This window comes from Stigmatopora argus, chromosome 8, assembly GCF_051989625.1.
Source record: "Stigmatopora argus isolate UIUO_Sarg chromosome 8, RoL_Sarg_1.0, whole genome shotgun sequence".
Lineage (NCBI taxonomy): Eukaryota > Metazoa > Chordata > Actinopteri > Syngnathiformes > Syngnathidae > Stigmatopora > Stigmatopora argus.
The window spans coordinates 18,583,318-18,599,035 of NC_135394.1; the positions used below are offsets into that span (position 1 = coordinate 18,583,318).

The following is a 15,718-nucleotide window of genomic DNA, read 5'->3' on the forward strand; positions in this document are numbered from 1 at the left end:
ATTCACGCTCACACTCATACACCTCGGGGCAGGCAATTTAGAGTGTCCGATCAGCGTACCATGCATGTCTTTTGAATGTGGGAGGAAACCGGAGGACCTGGAGAAAACCCACCCACGCAGGCAGGCCCGGCCGGGGAGAGAGAAGATGCAAACTCCACACAGTTGGACCGACCTGGATTTGAAGCCAGGTCTCCCACTGTGAGGCCGAGGGGCTAACCACTCAGACGGCGGGCCTGGATTATTGATGGATTGATTGATTGATTGATTGATTAAATCGCTCGAAACGCAAAAGATGCAAGGGGTGCCGTGGGCAGGCCCTTCAGGCGTAGTAGCTCCACAGGAAGACGTTGAGGGCCAGAAGTAGCAGAGCGTTGACGTTACAGACGGTCCTCCAAAGCGGCATCTGCGTCAGGGACGTGAGTTTGGGGGCTTGGACGGGAACGCCCGGGGGGGAGGCGGAAGTCAGGCCGCACAGACGCAAAAGCGCCCGTCGCCACCAGGGGGGCACGCATGAGCGGGGGGGGGCTTCCGAGTCGGCGGGCGGCGGGGTGTCCGGCGTCAGGTCCACGCGCGGTGACGTGCTGTGTCGCGACCACCACGTCAATCTGTGCAACTGACACACACAAAAGACAAGCAAGCACGTGAGTTTGAGGCTGTTGTCCATCGCCAGCCGGCGGCCATCTTGGGACAGAAAAGGAAAGCAATGGAATCCGACCGACCGACCGGCCGGCTCAATATTGGGCTCATAACCCATAACGGCTCATTCATTTTTATCAATTCTTATACCTGAATTTTATTCAAATTTCAAATCTGACAAGCAATTTTGATAGGTTTTGTCTCCAATTGATTTCTATTTCCGTTTTCATAGGTTCTCATGGGAAACCATTTGAAATGTGGACATTTTGGACGTCGACTTGACGGTCCGCGGTCAAAACGGACGACTCACGTGCTGGGCCGGGATGGCCGGCGTGGCCCAGCTGACCAGCGCCATCACCAAGCAGCTGAGGGCCATCAGGAGCATGGCGAAATACAGGTCGTGGACCCGGACCAGCGCCGACGGGCGGAGGTCCGGCTGGCCGCAGGCTGGAACCTCGTAAGAGAACTCCAGAATCATCCGGATCAGGCCCACCAGCAGGCCCACCAGCAGGCCCACCATCAGGCGGCCCCAAAATGCGCCCTTCCAAAAAAAAGAAAGGAAAATGAAAAAAAAAACAGTGCCTTAGATTTCGCCCAACGAAGCAAAATAGCGGCCATCTTGGGGTAGGAATCTTCTCTTCTACTTTATAAAAGCAAAAACGTGTTGATTATCCGCCGTCGGCCTCCCAATTGAAATGGATTGGACGCCAACTCGGGATAAACTCATTTTCAGAAGCGGGAGGGAAAAACTTGCCAAAACAGCCCCGGGGCGGCCATGTTGGCAGGGGCAACGAACTCGTCAAAGTCATTGGATTGACATGACATTTTTTTTTTCAAAAGTCATAACTGGCTTCTATTCACTTCAACGATGACCGATTTGACAAAATAATTTGGCGTGCAAACACCGGCTCGCCCGCCCGTCGCCCCAAAAATGTTACGAGCACCTCCACTAACCTTCCGTAACGGCGGACATGTTCCCGCGGCGTTCTTCTTCTTCTTCTTCTTCTGCCGCGTATCAATGATTACCTCGGCGATAGTTTGACCGCGGCGATGACGTCACCCGCCGGGATGGGCCTGGTTTCCCAGTCGGCGCGGCGGCGGCGACTCGACTCGTTTGGCGACAAAGTTGGACCATTTTTGGTTTCTTTTTTACAACACCACTTTATTACTTTATGACAGACGACATTTCCACAAGTTTGTACGGCGAGGGAGGGTCACATTTCCGGGGGTCCCACCAGTCGCCAATTCTCCATTTTGGCCACTTTGCCGAAGAAGCCCAGCGTTCCCAACGCCAGGCACGCCGACGTCCCGGTGGCGGCGCTGTGAGCTGCACCCAAAACACAAACGTGAAAAACGGGTCACGACACGTCCAGGTTGAGAAAAGCACTAAAACATTTCGACGATTTCCTCGACAGACGTCGTTTGGAGTGGCAGGGTTGGGTGCGAATACATGAAAGGGGTGTGACCAGGGGGCGACCTGTCGATTTTGGCTCATTTCCTGTTCACTTCAAGCCATTTTCAGGCTATTTCCTGTTAATTGCTCACGTCCTGTTCATTTTGGGTGACTTCCGTTAAATTTTGAGCATTCTGGTTACTTCCTGTACCTTCTGGATCATTTTCTTTGGGTTTGAGCTCCTTTCTGGCTCACTTCCTGTACATTTTGGCACATTCTGGGGTATTTCCTGTCCCTTTTGGATCATTTTCTTTTGATTTGAGCTCATTTCCAGGTCACTTCCTGTACATTTTGGGGCAATCTGGGGGACTTTCTGTACCTTTTGGATTATTTTCTGTCAATATTAGAGCAATTCCAAGCGACTTCCTATTCACTGGTCACGTCCCGTTCATTTTGGGTCACTTCCTGTACATTTTGGCACATTCTGGGGTATTTCCTGTCCCTTTTGGATCATTTTCTTTTGATTTGAGCTCATTTCCAAGTCACTTCCTGATAGTTTTGGGTCACTTTCTGTACATTTTGGGGAAATCTGGGGGATGCATTTCCAGCACCTTTTGGATTATTTTCTGTCAATATTAGAGCAATTCTAAGCAACTTCCTATACACTGGTCACTTCCTGTACATTTTGGTTCACTTCCTGTACAGTTTGGGGCTTTCTGGAGTCATTTCTTGACAATTTCAGGGCACATCTAGTAAGGAACCACCTAGCCGCATGGATCATCGACTTCCTCACTGACAGACCACAATATGTGAGACTCCAGGACTGTACGTCTGATGTGGTAGCTTGCACCACGGGGGCCCCACAAGGCACAGTGCTCTCTCCACTCCTCTTCTCCCTCTACACATCGGACTTTAAACATAATACAGACACCTGCCACCTCCAGAAGTTCTCTGACGACACCGCTATTGTTGGACGAGTGACGGACGGGAACGACCTGGAGTACAGGGGAGTCATCACAGCCTTTGTTGACTGGTGTAGGCAAAACCACCTCTACATCAACACCAGTAAGACAAAGGAAATGGTCATCGATTTTCGGAGGAATCCTCAACAGACCACTCAGGTGAACATCCAGGGTACAGACATTGAAATGGTGGAGAATTTTAAGTACCTGGGTGTTCACCTCAACAACAAACTAGACTGGTCCACAAACACAGATGCCCTGTACAAAAGGGGCCAGAGCCGCCTCTACCTACTGAGGAGTCTACGGTCCTTTGGAGTGTGCAGGACACTGCTGAGGACTTTCTACGACACTGTGGTGGCCTCTGCAGTGTTTTATGCAGTGCTTTGTTGGGGATGCGGGAGCACGGAGAGGGACAGGAACAGGCTGAATAAGCTGGTCAGGAGGGCCAGCTCTGTTCTGGGCTGTCCTTTGGACTCTGTGGAGGAAGTGGGAGAGCGGAAGATGCTGACCAGGATGATGTCCATCATGGACAGCACCTCCCACCCCCTGCATGAGTCTGTGGAGTCCCTCCGAAGCTCCTTTAGCAATAGACTGCGGCACCCTCATTGCAGGAAGGAGCGTTTCCGCAGATCCTTCCTCCCATCAGCTGTCAGGCTCTTTAACAAAAAAATGGCTGTGTGTTAAGACCTACCGTATGCATGCATGTACATTTATGTGTATGTATGTATGTATATATGTCCTAAGCAACACGCTTATTTGATTATATATTTATTCATGTATTTATTTCTTGACCTACTTATTACCTATCTATTACCTATCTTTTTATGTCTAAAATGTCTTTCCTATTCCTGCATCCTCACCCTCTTGCCACTGGAACAACGAAATTTCCCGAATACGGGATGAATAAAGTTATCCAATCCAATCCAATCCAATCCAATTTGTCAACTCCTGGCCATACATTTTATTATTTTATTTTATCTCTCTTCTGGGTGACTTTGTGTTCATTGCTCACTTCCGGCTAATTTTGTTCATTGCTCACTTCTGGCTAATTTTGCGTCACTTCCTGCACATTAAAAGGGACTTCCGGGCTCTTTCCTGTACATTTTGGATCATTTTCTGCCAATGTCCTTCCCGTCTACTTAATTTCAAATCGCATTTATTTCCTTTCGATCCGTATTTGTTTCAGTCGTTACGACGCCGGCGCCCCCCCGTCGTTGGCCCACTTACTCCTGGCGCCAAGGAAGATGCCGGAAGCGCAGCCGCCCACGAAATAGTTGATCGGCTCGTCCGGAGCCTCGCGGGCCTGAGCGGTCAGGCACGTGGTCATGCCGAAGATGGCGCCCATGGCGGCTGCGGGGAGACGTCAGCGCGCGGGTTAGCCGGGCCACGGCGGCCCGCATTCCTTCGCCGACCTTCCGGCCTCGGCGCCGACGTGCGTACGTACGTACCCATGGTCATCGTGGCGTTGCCGGCTCGCTGAAACGCTTCCAACGCCGTGTCAGGCTGGAACGCGACCAGGTGATAGGCCGAGCCCACCAGGCCTGACAAGAGACAAACCGCCATCATTTGTTGTGTTAAATATCTTTGTAATAGCAAAATAGATAATATTGCTGTTTTGGATAATATATTCATGACAAGATATTAAATAAAGTAACAATACATTTAAAAAAATATTCAGATTTTTTCCTTGGGTTTGATTTCAGAAAAGCAAATAGTAACAAACAGAATATTCATTAGTTTTCATATTTAAATTCAATTTATTAAAAAAGTTAACATTATTTTTAGTTTGTTTTCCCACTTTTTCCAGTTTGCTCAGTTGTCGCCCTCGTAAAAACGTGAAAGGAATGTGCTCCGCAATTTCAATATTATTCTCCTCGATCTCCTTCAACGGCGTTTACACAAGAAACGGCAAATTAAAAGCAAAGCCTTTGATATGAGTTCCAAAAAAATGATTCGGCTCATTATTTAAATAACAAACGCTTCCAACGGCTCCATTTTTTTTTTATCCGTTCGGCCAAGACCAACCGTCGTTGGTGAAAAAGTAAACAAACAAAATGAAGTAGTAAATTCTTCCTGATACATAATTAATTATTTTAATGCAATGGTGGGAAAGAGTTCAATTGCAAGTACTTATCCAATCCACCTAAAATACATCATGATATGTTTCTTTTATTACTCTGAACTTTGTCTCATTGTGAATTTCCCCTTTTATTGTTGCATTTTTCAGTTAAATTTTTATATATTTTGAGATAATTATTTTCATTTTAAGAATTCCCCCAATGATTTTGAAATAAATTCGTTTAATCTAAATGATGGCATTAAAGGTTTGTTGACGAAAAAAAGTACGTAGTTCTGAAAAAACAACATATCCATTTTAATTTAATTTTTTAAAACATAATATACTTCAAATCTTTTGTAGTTGGAAAAAAATAAAATAGCTCCATGAAAAATGACACGAAATTTACTACCTCAAGCTAAACGAAAAAAATATTTTAATACGCCCTACTATTTAAATTAAACCTCCAACGCAACAAACAATAATTACCCGTATGAATATATTTTTTATGGGTACGCAATTCGGAATAGTTGCTCGTGAAGCTTCCGGCTAACAGTTAGCTTCAGCGAATTAGCTGCGTTTAATTTGATGCCCGCGGCTTCCTAAACATAACTTTCAAGCGTTGGACGTCAAATGTCGCCCTTGTGTAATATTCACCTAAAGTCGTAGCCAGTTTGGTGGTTATCCATGTTTTATGCACGCAGCTTGTGCCGTCGGGGATGTCCCAGTAGCCCATGGCTCAAGCTAGCAAGGACAAACAAGCTAGCTGTCACCGGAACGCTGCTAACTCTTGCCAAAGAAAACTGTTTGCCGCGGTAACTTGCACGTGTGCGCCCTCTACTGCACGGGGGGACTAAACTCACCTATTGGCCGCACTTGAGTGTCAAAACGAATGTCAAAACATTTAATTAGATGAGATGTGACGGAAAAAGCAGGTCACACAAAATGCCCCAAAAGTTTGGAAGTATTGTTTAATGTCTACGTACACACACATAAATAAACCAGTCGCCATATTTGTTAACACAGAACACGTTATTATTTGTTCTTGTTCCAGAATTGTCTGTATTTGTCCACCTTGAAGTCGTCCTCATAGTGTACCGTGGCCTCCTTCACCGTCTTCTTGACTTCCCGCTTTTTCTGACGACGCCGACGCTCCTCCTCCGACAATGTGGAAGGATCCACTGGCATCTGCGGGAGAAAAAAAACAACAAGTTGGAAGGGAGGTCAGTTGAGACGCATCTCATTATTAACCAAGGATGCCGAAATGAAAGTAAAGTCGCGGTAAGTTTCTTGATATGTTCAAGTTAAAAGATCCCTGAAAGAGCAGCCTTGACTGGTCGTGTATGATAGGGTTAAACCATGTAAATTAGACAGGATAGCGGTCACCATGAGGATACGCCGGGGTTCTTTGTATCGGATGTTGACGGTGGAGCCGTCGGGTCGCAGCATTAAAACCGTGTACAAGCGTTCGTATTTCTGCCGACTGCAGCGAACCACCGACGTCTTGTTGGAGTTGAGGCGATTGGACACTGTTTGCCTCCAGAAAAACCTTTAAAAAAAAAAAAAAAAAAAAAAACACCATGCGGTCATACATTTGAGGAAAAATGACATATACAGAAAAATACATCAAACATAAAACGTTCATGTTTGCAAAAAAAAGAGACAGATTATTTTTGTAATAAGAAAATTCTTTAAAAAACTATAGAATAAAATTGAAAACCATTGCAAAAATGTATTTGCCGAAACAAAATCGCCCGAAATTAGGTATACGTATAAAAATCTCAAACGGGTTATTCCCCTTAAAAACGTAAACAAACGTATAAAAATCTCAAACGGGTTATTCCCCTTAAAAACGTAAACACATGAAAATATAACATTTCCTCAATGCAATAAAATCAATGTTTAGAATATAAATTGCAGCGAGGTACAGTGCAATTCGAACCAAAATACTAGTCACATCAGATAAGTAAATATTAGCAGCGTTTTTCATACGAATTTTAAGTGCATCTGTTGCCCCACAAATAATATGATAGTTCATGACATCCAATTCCAACTGTAAAGTAATGTGCAGAAAATTAACTTTAACGACGTCGTCCGGTGACTCTCTCTACATTTAATAAACCAAAAAAAGTATAACCTAACACCATAAAAGTAACCAAAGTCACCTTACCGGGAAAGTAAGCGAACTGTATTGTTTATTAGCGACATGTTCTCGACTATGCTAGCTGCTAGTAGCGTGACCCGGATGTTAAACCACCAGGCAGGGTGTCGATATCAGCGTCGCTCTTCCGGAACAAAAGAAGGTACCTGCATAAGTTCCTGCTTTTTTCTAATAACAACTTGTCATGTGACCGGCATAAATTCAAGGCACACCTACCCTTCGGTAAGTCCAAGCGCGCTTCACTCTTAAACGCCAATTGTTTACGAATTAAAGTCCAATTTCGAAGTTTATTTCAACGCAACCGTGTATGCTAACGATATTTACTTGCTGGTGCGTTTAGGGAACCGAGCGGCGTCCGTTAAATCTAACGCGCCGTCATTCCAAGCAATTTGGACTTAAATCGGAATTTCTTTAAGTTTGTTACATCATTTGTATATGGAATACGTGTTTGCCATGTGGCATTTAGAAGACTTCTCTTGTTGTATTCGTCTTTTGTAGTGACAAGATGTGGCTCCCCCGGGTGCTGCTGTTGTGGCAGCTGGCCAACATAGCAGGTGATTTAACGTTAGAGACGAATAACATGTTTGTTGTCAATTTGCGCGAGGTTTATCGTCTGTTTCATTGAAGCGGAGTCGCGGGTGTCTCTTTCTGCCCCGGAGGAGGTGACGATTCAAGAAAAGTCCAGTGTCAACGTTGTCATCGCCTCCAGGTAAGAACGTCAGCCAAAACTAGCGTAGCCATATGGGAAAGCCCAAAAGATAATCCCGATTGAAGATAAAATGTTTTCTGCGAAACAACTCAATGTATGTTGGCGTATTATAACAAGAAAAATGGCAGAAATGGGGAGGAACTTGTCATGGAATCATTGCTATTTTGTCGATAAGCATTATGGGAGATGTAGTCATGTAGAGATGCAACCCCTTGTCTATTTTTTGTAAAATACATTTACAATGCAAACTTCTGTGCAAAAAGAGTGTCAGTCAAATGTTTAATTTATTTATTTTGTTTAATCCATGCTATCGAAATTGGCGCAAGGACTAATGGTAAACCGTATTTGTTCCCAGCGGAGCGCTGGAACAGCCGCTGGTGATCCACCTGAACATCACCTACAGCTCCAAGGCCAACTTCTCGGAGATCATCGATTTGCCCGATCAGGTGAGACGCAAAGACGGGATGGCGAGGACCGACGTGACGTGACGTTGCCTTTCAGGTGACGCTGCTCCCCCGTACCACGTCGCTGACCTTTTCGGCGAAGGCCCGCGCCGCCGGACAGGTGACGACGTACCTCCTGAGCAACGCCACGGAAGCCGGCGGGTGAGTGACCGAGGGGGCGAGACATGCCATCCGACGGGATCGGACGCCCACGGTCGAGCGTTTAACGACGGCGCCGTCTCCGGGCAGCCCGGCGCCGTTCCGTCTCCGTTTCCTGGTGGTCCGCAGCGACGCGTTGGAGGTGCTGAGCCTGACGGTGGGCTGGATCTACTTCCTGGCCTGGTCCGTGTCCTTCTACCCGCAAGTGTGGGAGAACTGGTGTCGCAAAAGGTGACTTGAGGTGCGCGCCACGCTCGCCCGGCCTCCGGTCTGAGGACGCCTGCTTTGTCTCTAGCGTGGTGGGCCTCAACTTTGACTTCCTGGCGCTCAACCTGACCGGCTTCCTGGCCTACAGCGTCTTCAATGTGGGACTCTTCTGGGTGAGCAGCATCAAGGTGAGTCCCGTGGCGCCAGCGCCGCCCTCCGACCATGTCGGATAGGGCTAACCCCCGGAGCCTGCCCGCGGCAGGAGGAGTTCCTGCGGCGCCACCCCAGCGGCATCAACCCCGTCAAGGCCAACGACGTCTTTTTCAGCCTGCACGCTCTCCTGCTCTGCCTGGTTTACGTCGGGCAGGCCGCCGTCTACGAGGTGGGTCGCGCCGCGCCGCTCCACCTCGTTCGATTTGATAAACCTTTGTTACAAAACCCAATCAATACATTTTATTATCAAATAGAAGCACTTTTAAAATACAGACGCTCCCCTACTTACGAACATACGACTCACGAACAACGGTACATACGAACATGTCTGCAAATTGCGTTTATGTCGAAAAATGTGAGTCACTTCGATTTTGTATTGCGCCCCTTTTACCGCGTAGTGCTTCTTTCCGCCACTAATGCCGACGATGCCCGGCGCTGTGAGCGAGCGCTCAGCTCACCCAGCATCCACCTTCCTCTGGCCAGTTCGTTGCAGTGCGTAAGTGTTGGATCTAATCGATAAACATTCAATAACTTCGAATTAGAGGAAGCACACAGAGTCGGCCATGATGAGTTTTATCTAGTTTCAGCTGAAGGAGGGAGTCAGAGCAGCCAGCGCCAGGAGCCTCCAGCCTGACTAGTTTGAACTCCCTGCATCCCCCCCAACAGGTCGACCAGTTTTATTGACAAAAGATCATGTGATATAGATGACGCGCCCCTAACTCATAGGTGTCACAGACGGAAATTTCCGCTAGGTCATGCAAAATTCTATTCTAATGATTACACTAAATAAACCTATTGACTAACAAAAAGCATAAGAATACATTCCGTACTCCACAGTAAGTTGCGTAAATTGCGTGACGTATCTCCAGTGCGCAAAGAACCTTTTTCATTTTTATCATGAAATATCTCGTGCAGCCATTATTCAATATGGTTGGTGAAAAGCGAAAGGCTTCTAGTAAGGGAGGTGCAAGGAAGAGGCAAGCCATTTCATTTGAAATGAGTGGCAATAATAACAAAGCTTGATGCGCGTTGCACGGGAATACAACTTGAATCGTTCGACCGTCAGTACCATTTATAAACAGAAAGATGGAGCAGCAGGACCCAAATATTGAACGTTGCACAAAGTTTGCAAATCAATCGAATGATGCCATACAGTGCTACCGCATCATTTATGATGAAAAGAAGAAGAAAATTGTGCAATCGTCGTTAGATCGCTTCTTTCGGCCACTTTCTAATACATAAATCTCTCTCTCTCTCTCTCTCTCTCTATACAGTACTGTACATATTCTCCATTTTATTAAATGTTTTTTTTCAGTACAAACCAATGCGTGTTACTTATACAAGCCTTAAACATACGAATGCACTTGTATAAACCTTCAATATACTTATATAGGCCTTAAACATAAATGATAATACAAAATATAGCACTGAATCAACTTACAAACAAATTCAACTTATGACCAATCGCTCGGAACCTAACTCCTTCCTTCGTAAGTAGGGGAGCGTCTGTACATCAAGATTTTGTCAACTATTTGAGTGAAGAAAAAAAACAGGTTGTCCACTGCACCAAGATGGCCGCCAACTCTCATGTTTCTCTTCTTGCACTCTCACCCCCTCTACGACTAACACGTTTTTTTGGCCGCCGTAGAGGGGCGGTCAGAAGGTGTCGTGGACGGCCCGCCTCCTACTCCTGATTGGCTGGTCCTTTGCCAGCGTCACCTTGTTGTTGGCCATCTTGAAACATATCGACTGGTTGGACTACCTCTATTACTTCTCCTACATCAAACTGGCCGTCACGCTGGTCAAATACGTGCCCCAGGTGAGTCCCGCCCGGCCCACGCGGGCGTCCCGTTCCCGGCACGCGTGAGGCGTGACACGATGGGACGCCGCCAGGCCTTCATGAACTACCGGCGCAAGAGCACGGAGGGGTGGAGCATCGGAACCGTGTTGCTGGACTTCACCGGCGGCCTGCTCAGCATCGCGCAGATGATCTTGGATTCCTACAACAACGGTAATGTACTCATTGAAAAGCCCCAAAAGAGCCCCAAAAGATACTCATGTGATTGGACACCGCTTGATTGGACGCCTGGCGCCAAAGTCAGTTGAGTAGCGAGCGAGTTACGACTTCATTTGAAGTCTTCCAACGGCCATGTTGGATGGGGCAACGTTCCCATTCATGAAATTGCATCAAAATCTGCTTCAATCAATCAAACTCAAACTTATTTCTCAACCGATGTTGGCGTGGGACGTCCAATTTGGAGTCAGATGCTTGCCCGTTTTGGATGATTTTAGTCTGTTTTTCTTTCTTTTCATTTTTTTCTTCCGCAGACGAATGGCAGCTGATCTTCGGCGACCCCACCAAGTTCGGCTTGGGTCTCTTCTCGGTTTGCTTTGACGTGCTCTTTGTGGTTCAGCATTACTGCCTGTACCGCTCGCCTTACCAGGAGATCCGACAGTGCCGGTGAAGCCCCGCCCCCTGACCTCCTCGCATTTGAAGGCTCAAAAAAAAACTTGATTTTTCTATTTCCTCCTGCACGTATGTAGCCACGCACATTCTGTAAATACACTGAAAAATGAATCAAATCGGTAATGGGAATGAACTTTTTTTTGGTGTGGATTCTGAAGAATTGCTCCCCTTTATGAAATAAATATGATTATGAGATAAATTGGCCATTCCTTGCCAAAAACATGTTTTTCCCCCTTCCCCGTTTTTCTTTCGAACATGAAAAATGTTTTCTCCAAAAGTGTCAACAACAAACCACCGTCGAGCCGTCAATCAAAACACGTCCACCTAATGCTGGCACTTCCGGTGCTCATCCGTTAGAGGGCGCTACAGGACCCGTTTGGCCTCTTCTTCCTCCTCCTGATGATGATGATGATGATGATGATGAGAAGGAGGGGGCGGTGTCAAACGCTCTTCTTGCACTTCAAGCAGGACAAAGCCCGCTCGTCGTCAATCCCTCGACTGGTCGCTCACGTGGATCGTCATGCTTGGTCTCGTCTGCGTCATTTTCTCAGGTGACTTTATTTTTTGTATTTTTTTGCCTTCTTGTTTCCATTTTTAAATGACACCGAATCAGGGCTTTTTCCTTCTTCCTTTTTATCCTTTCAAAAATGGACTTGACACAATTATTATTGGCAGAAGGATTCTTCTCAGAAAAAAAAACATTCTAAAGACTCATTTGACAGCCAGAGACGTCCAAGCCATCGGGCGTGGGCGGGCGGCGGGGAATAAATGACATGTTTATAAAACCGGCCACCCTCCCCCGTTCGATATGAAGAAACATTTCTTGCGCCCTACCGAGTAAATGCCCTCCGGTCGGCCATCTTGGTAGGGGCGACGTTCCCATGCATTGTCATTCAAATCAAGTCATAACAAGCTTCTTTGATGCGGTTAGAGGGTGCTAGACTCCCGATCCAATTGACGTGGGAGGGCAAAAACAATGTTCGTTTGCTGCCGGCCTCCCACTTCAAATGAATTTGGACGTCTACCAATGATAAACACACTGGTGGGAAGGTCCACCTTGGCCAGAGGGTGGAAAAAATGGATTTTTTTAAATCTCATTGTCTACAAGAGGTCCAATCCATTTCAAATGGGAGGCATTGGTGGGCGCTGACAGACATTTCGCTGTGGTGTTTGCATGTTCTCCCCGGCCCTCCCTGTGTGGCTTTTTTCTGGGTATCCTGCAGATATTCAGCGCGGCTAGGCTAACTCGCTAACATCTGTCTGTGGCCAAGAGGACGAAGAGGGTGACGAGAGCCGCCCGCCCGCCGTCTGCTCCGCCCTTCAGCCCCGCCCGCCCGCCCACAATGACCCCCCAATACCCCTCAAAATGCATTCATCATTTCATAGTATCAGTCATTCCAAAAATTTGGCCTGTAGATCATCAAATGTACGTTACGATATGGTTTCATTGGACAATGATGCAATGTTAGTCCATTTTCCACAATTTGATTCAAATCAGGGGCCAGGCAGACCAAAAGTACATCTCCATTTGAACATTTATTTCGAATTTTACTACACTTCATTTCAAACAGAAAAACATGTGTTTCATTGTCCTCATTTTTGGACCCATTCTGTCTGTATACACATTTAACACAACCAGTGTCATTTCCCCTGTAAAAATAAAAAAACTATAAATACCATTGGAAAAATATGAGGAACTTTGGTGCTGGATTTAGATGCTTTTGTGGAGCTCAAAATGAAGGTTTTTGTTTTGGAATCAGTTCGAGAATATTCTTCAAAAAACTTTCTTCAGGTTTAGCGTTATCAAGATAGTGTTTTAGTCGTGCCTTGTCTTTCGGATTCTTATTATTATCACCATTAATGTTGTAATAACAATTAAATCGGATTATTATCAATGCTTTTCTCAATTGTTGTCTTTTTTATGGTACAAATAAAATTCTATTATGTATTACTTTTTTTTTAAATGTCATTTGACTAAATTGCAAGATCAATCATCCATCCTGGTTAGTCGTAGTGATACATTGTGAAGTATGTTGCTTTATTAATAATAATTAAAAAAAAAAAAAAATAACATAAACAAAATAATAATAAAAATAAATGAAACATGACACATATCACATAACTTCACACCTTCTTCACACAGTCGAGGACACTGTTTGCGTTGCTGCGGCACACTGCTAGAGAGATGCGCTGTAACAGCCATTGACATTCGCGTGGCTCATTTGAAACAGCCACGAAGTTGTTTGCAAACTGCCAACAAAACCGCTAGGAGAAGACGAAGAAGAAGTGGAAGCGTTTAAATTTCGACCGGCAATCCTCACGTGGACCTTGGACGAGTCACGGATATTTCCCGCAATGGCTTCAAGGCAGGAGCAGTCAACAAAAGTTATGGAAGTCACCGTTATGCTTCAAGGCAGCAGCAGCAGCAGCAGCAGCAGCAGTCTTGGACGTTGCCCAGAGAGGATGAGGATGAGATTTTGTTTCTAGTCCATGTCCTAATGTGCCATTAGATGCTTTCTGAGAAGACCGAAGAGTTGGCGCGTCAAACCCTAACCCTATCGCAGCTGCAGATGAAGTTTGAGCACTCGGCTGCGACTTGGACCATGGAGGTCGCCGTCATGTGTGAGCAGCTCATCAAGGCGGTGAACGTAACCATGGACCCGGAATCCAGTCCAATATAATCGGCTGGAGGCCCTAAAGTTTTTTTGAAGAGTTTCAAGAGTAGAGCGTAAGATGGTGCAACAACAAGGACAGTTAATGTCGACCGTGGCTGAGGTAAGGCCCTGCTCGATGCCATCTTGTGGATTGCTGACAAACCATCTGTTGGGACCACGTCATAGGTGCAGACCCGCTTGGCAAAGAAAATTGAAAACCAGTCGGTGCTGGAGCGTACGGTGATGCAACTACATCACCAGCTAACGGAGACCGTGGGCGTCCGCTTAGAGCAGGTGCAGGATTGCCTGCGGTTACCGTCTCACGAAACGTCGAGGGTTAGTAGTGTTTTTAGTTGTCATTTGTCTGAATGTGGGAACCCTGCTTGATTGATGACCTACTATGGACTGGAAAAATGACGCCATCTGACGTTCTCAGGCTCACAAGATGGTGGCGAAGTTGCAGCGCCAGTTTGCTACTCTGAAAAACAGGCAGAAGACAGAACTCCGGTCATTGTTTGAGGAACAATAACCTAAAATTCAAACTGGCGCACACGGGCGGAGGAGGAGGTATGTCGTCGAGCATTAGAATTCGAATCCACTGGCTTAGACCTTCATTTCAAAGTCAAGTTGCGAAACCACTTCCGGATCCAATTCATCAAACATGGCTGAAAGTGCAAGATAGCCAGCCTCTCTGAACACAGCTCTGCATCAAACCAATCGAGCCAGGAGTGGAGTGGAGTGTTGTGTTATGTCCGGTTGTTCTGGTGTTGCAATAAACTACACGTGTGACCTCGGCTCCTTTCCTGAAGCGCTGATTAAGTGTTTTGGGGAATGTGGGAGCGAGCAGAGTTCCAGCAAGTCCAGGTACCCTAGGTTCTCCTCCTTTTGTTTCATCTCCTAAGGAATGTGCACCCCAACAAGTCTTTTTCTCTTTCGTTTTGTTCCGCAGGCTTGATTTGCTGCTCTCGTCCGACTCTCCCTCGCTGGACCGCTCAGCCGAATTGAGCATAATGGAGACCAACAAGTGGTTCTGCACCACCGTATTGTCTCTGCCGCTCACACGGGCCCCGGTCAAGGAGGTCAAACAAGAATATGTGGGCGACCTTGTGACTTTGCTCCAGGTGATGCGTGATTCAACTGTCTCATCCTCTTTTGGCTCATGCGGGCGGGGGGCAACAGCATCTGCATTGTACCACATGTTTATCAACATTGTTGTTTTTGGTTAAAGGATCACGTTGTGACATCAGTGGATGTGACGGATCATTCGTTCATGTTTTCCTGCCGTCTTTGCCAAGAGGACTTCCCGAGGTCTGTCTGGGAAGAATTGACCAGCATTGCATTCCATTCCATTCCATTCAGTGTGTCATTTTAAAACACCTTGATTTGATTTTTGTGTGCAGTTTGAAAGAGAGGTATGGCATTCTACCTCAATTCGGCTCATTTCCTGAAGCGCTGATGAAGGCTTTTGGGAAATGTGGGAGCAAACAGAGTTCCAGCGAGTCCAGGTACCCTAGGTTCTCCTCCTTTTGTTTCATCTCCTAAGGAATGTGCACCCCAACAAGTCTTTTTCTGTTTTGTTCCGCAGGCTTGATTTGCTGCTCTCGTCCGACTGTCCCTCGCTGGACCGCTCAGCCGAATTGAGCATAATGGAGACCAAC

At 46.4% G+C, this 15,718-nt stretch overlaps 3 protein-coding genes and 1 long non-coding RNA gene across 7 annotated transcripts in view; 1 reads left to right on the forward strand and 3 right to left on the reverse strand.

Moving 5' to 3' along the window:
* LOC144078646 (uncharacterized) overlaps positions 1-15,718 on the reverse strand; it is a 191,924-nt gene that overhangs the window by 4,867 nt on the left and 171,339 nt on the right. The window lies entirely within an intron of this gene.
* LOC144078857 (NADH dehydrogenase [ubiquinone] 1 alpha subcomplex subunit 11-like) lies at positions 1,752-5,880 on the reverse strand. Its single transcript, XM_077607274.1, has 4 exons — positions 5,705-5,880; positions 4,440-4,532; positions 4,219-4,341; positions 1,752-1,963 (listed from the first exon to the last, which is right to left on the reverse strand). Exons 1-4 carry the CDS (start codon positions 5,781-5,783, stop codon positions 1,851-1,853), a joined length of 408 nt encoding a protein of 135 aa, XP_077463400.1. The 5' UTR covers positions 5,784-5,880; the 3' UTR covers positions 1,752-1,850.
* On the reverse strand, positions 6,001-7,380 carry LOC144078858 (large ribosomal subunit protein mL55-like). The gene is made up of 3 exons (XM_077607275.1): positions 7,218-7,380; positions 6,434-6,596; positions 6,001-6,235 (listed from the first exon to the last, which is right to left on the reverse strand). The coding sequence occupies exons 1-3, from the start codon at positions 7,253-7,255 to the stop codon at positions 6,083-6,085; spliced, it is 354 nt and encodes a 117-aa protein (XP_077463401.1). The 5' UTR covers positions 7,256-7,380; the 3' UTR covers positions 6,001-6,082.
* Positions 6,066-11,539, forward strand: LOC144078856 (cystinosin-like). Of its 4 annotated transcripts, none has more exons than XM_077607273.1 (11): positions 6,066-6,270; positions 7,707-7,762; positions 7,836-7,917; positions 8,273-8,363; positions 8,419-8,522; positions 8,610-8,750; positions 8,815-8,914; positions 8,989-9,108; positions 10,588-10,758; positions 10,833-10,950; positions 11,268-11,539. In XM_077607273.1, the coding sequence occupies exons 2-11, from the start codon at positions 7,714-7,716 to the stop codon at positions 11,402-11,404; spliced, it is 1,113 nt and encodes a 370-aa protein (XP_077463399.1). In that variant the 5' UTR covers positions 6,066-6,270; positions 7,707-7,713; the 3' UTR covers positions 11,405-11,539. The 4 variants fall into 4 exon arrangements, with proteins under 4 accessions (XP_077463399.1, XP_077463398.1, XP_077463396.1 ...); XM_077607272.1 differs by lacking the exon at positions 6,066-6,270 and adding an exon at positions 7,296-7,350; XM_077607270.1 differs by lacking the exon at positions 6,066-6,270 and adding an exon at positions 7,300-7,430.

Excerpts from the sequence above, each read along its gene's own strand:
- LOC144078857 (XM_077607274.1), bottom strand. The coding sequence starts at position 5,783 with ATGGGCTACTGGGACATCCCCGACGGCACAAGCTGCGTGCATAAAACA. Across the intron at positions 4,533-5,704 it reads CAAACTGGCTACGACTTTAG|GCCTGGTGGGCTCGGCCTAT; the intron begins GTGAATATTACA and ends GTCTCTTGTCAG. Across the intron at positions 1,964-4,218 it reads CATCTTCCTTGGCGCCAGGA|CTCACAGCGCCGCCACCGGG; the intron begins GTAAGTGGGCCA and ends TTTTGGGTGCAG.
- LOC144078858 (XM_077607275.1), bottom strand. The coding sequence starts at position 7,255 with ATGTCGCTAATAAACAATACAGTTCGCTTACTTTCCCG. Across the intron at positions 6,597-7,217 it reads ACAGTTCGCTTACTTTCCCG|GTTTTTCTGGAGGCAAACAG; the intron begins GTAAGGTGACTT and ends TTTTTTTTAAAG. Across the intron at positions 6,236-6,433 it reads AACCCCGGCGTATCCTCATG|ATGCCAGTGGATCCTTCCAC; the intron begins GTGACCGCTATC and ends TTTCTCCCGCAG.
- LOC144078856 (XM_077607269.1), top strand. The coding sequence starts at position 7,516 with ATGCTAACGATATTTACTTGCTG. Across the intron at positions 8,364-8,418 it reads TCATCGATTTGCCCGATCAG|GTGACGCTGCTCCCCCGTAC; the intron begins GTGAGACGCAAA and ends GTTGCCTTTCAG. Across the intron at positions 9,109-10,587 it reads GGCAGGCCGCCGTCTACGAG|AGGGGCGGTCAGAAGGTGTC; the intron begins GTGGGTCGCGCC and ends TGGCCGCCGTAG.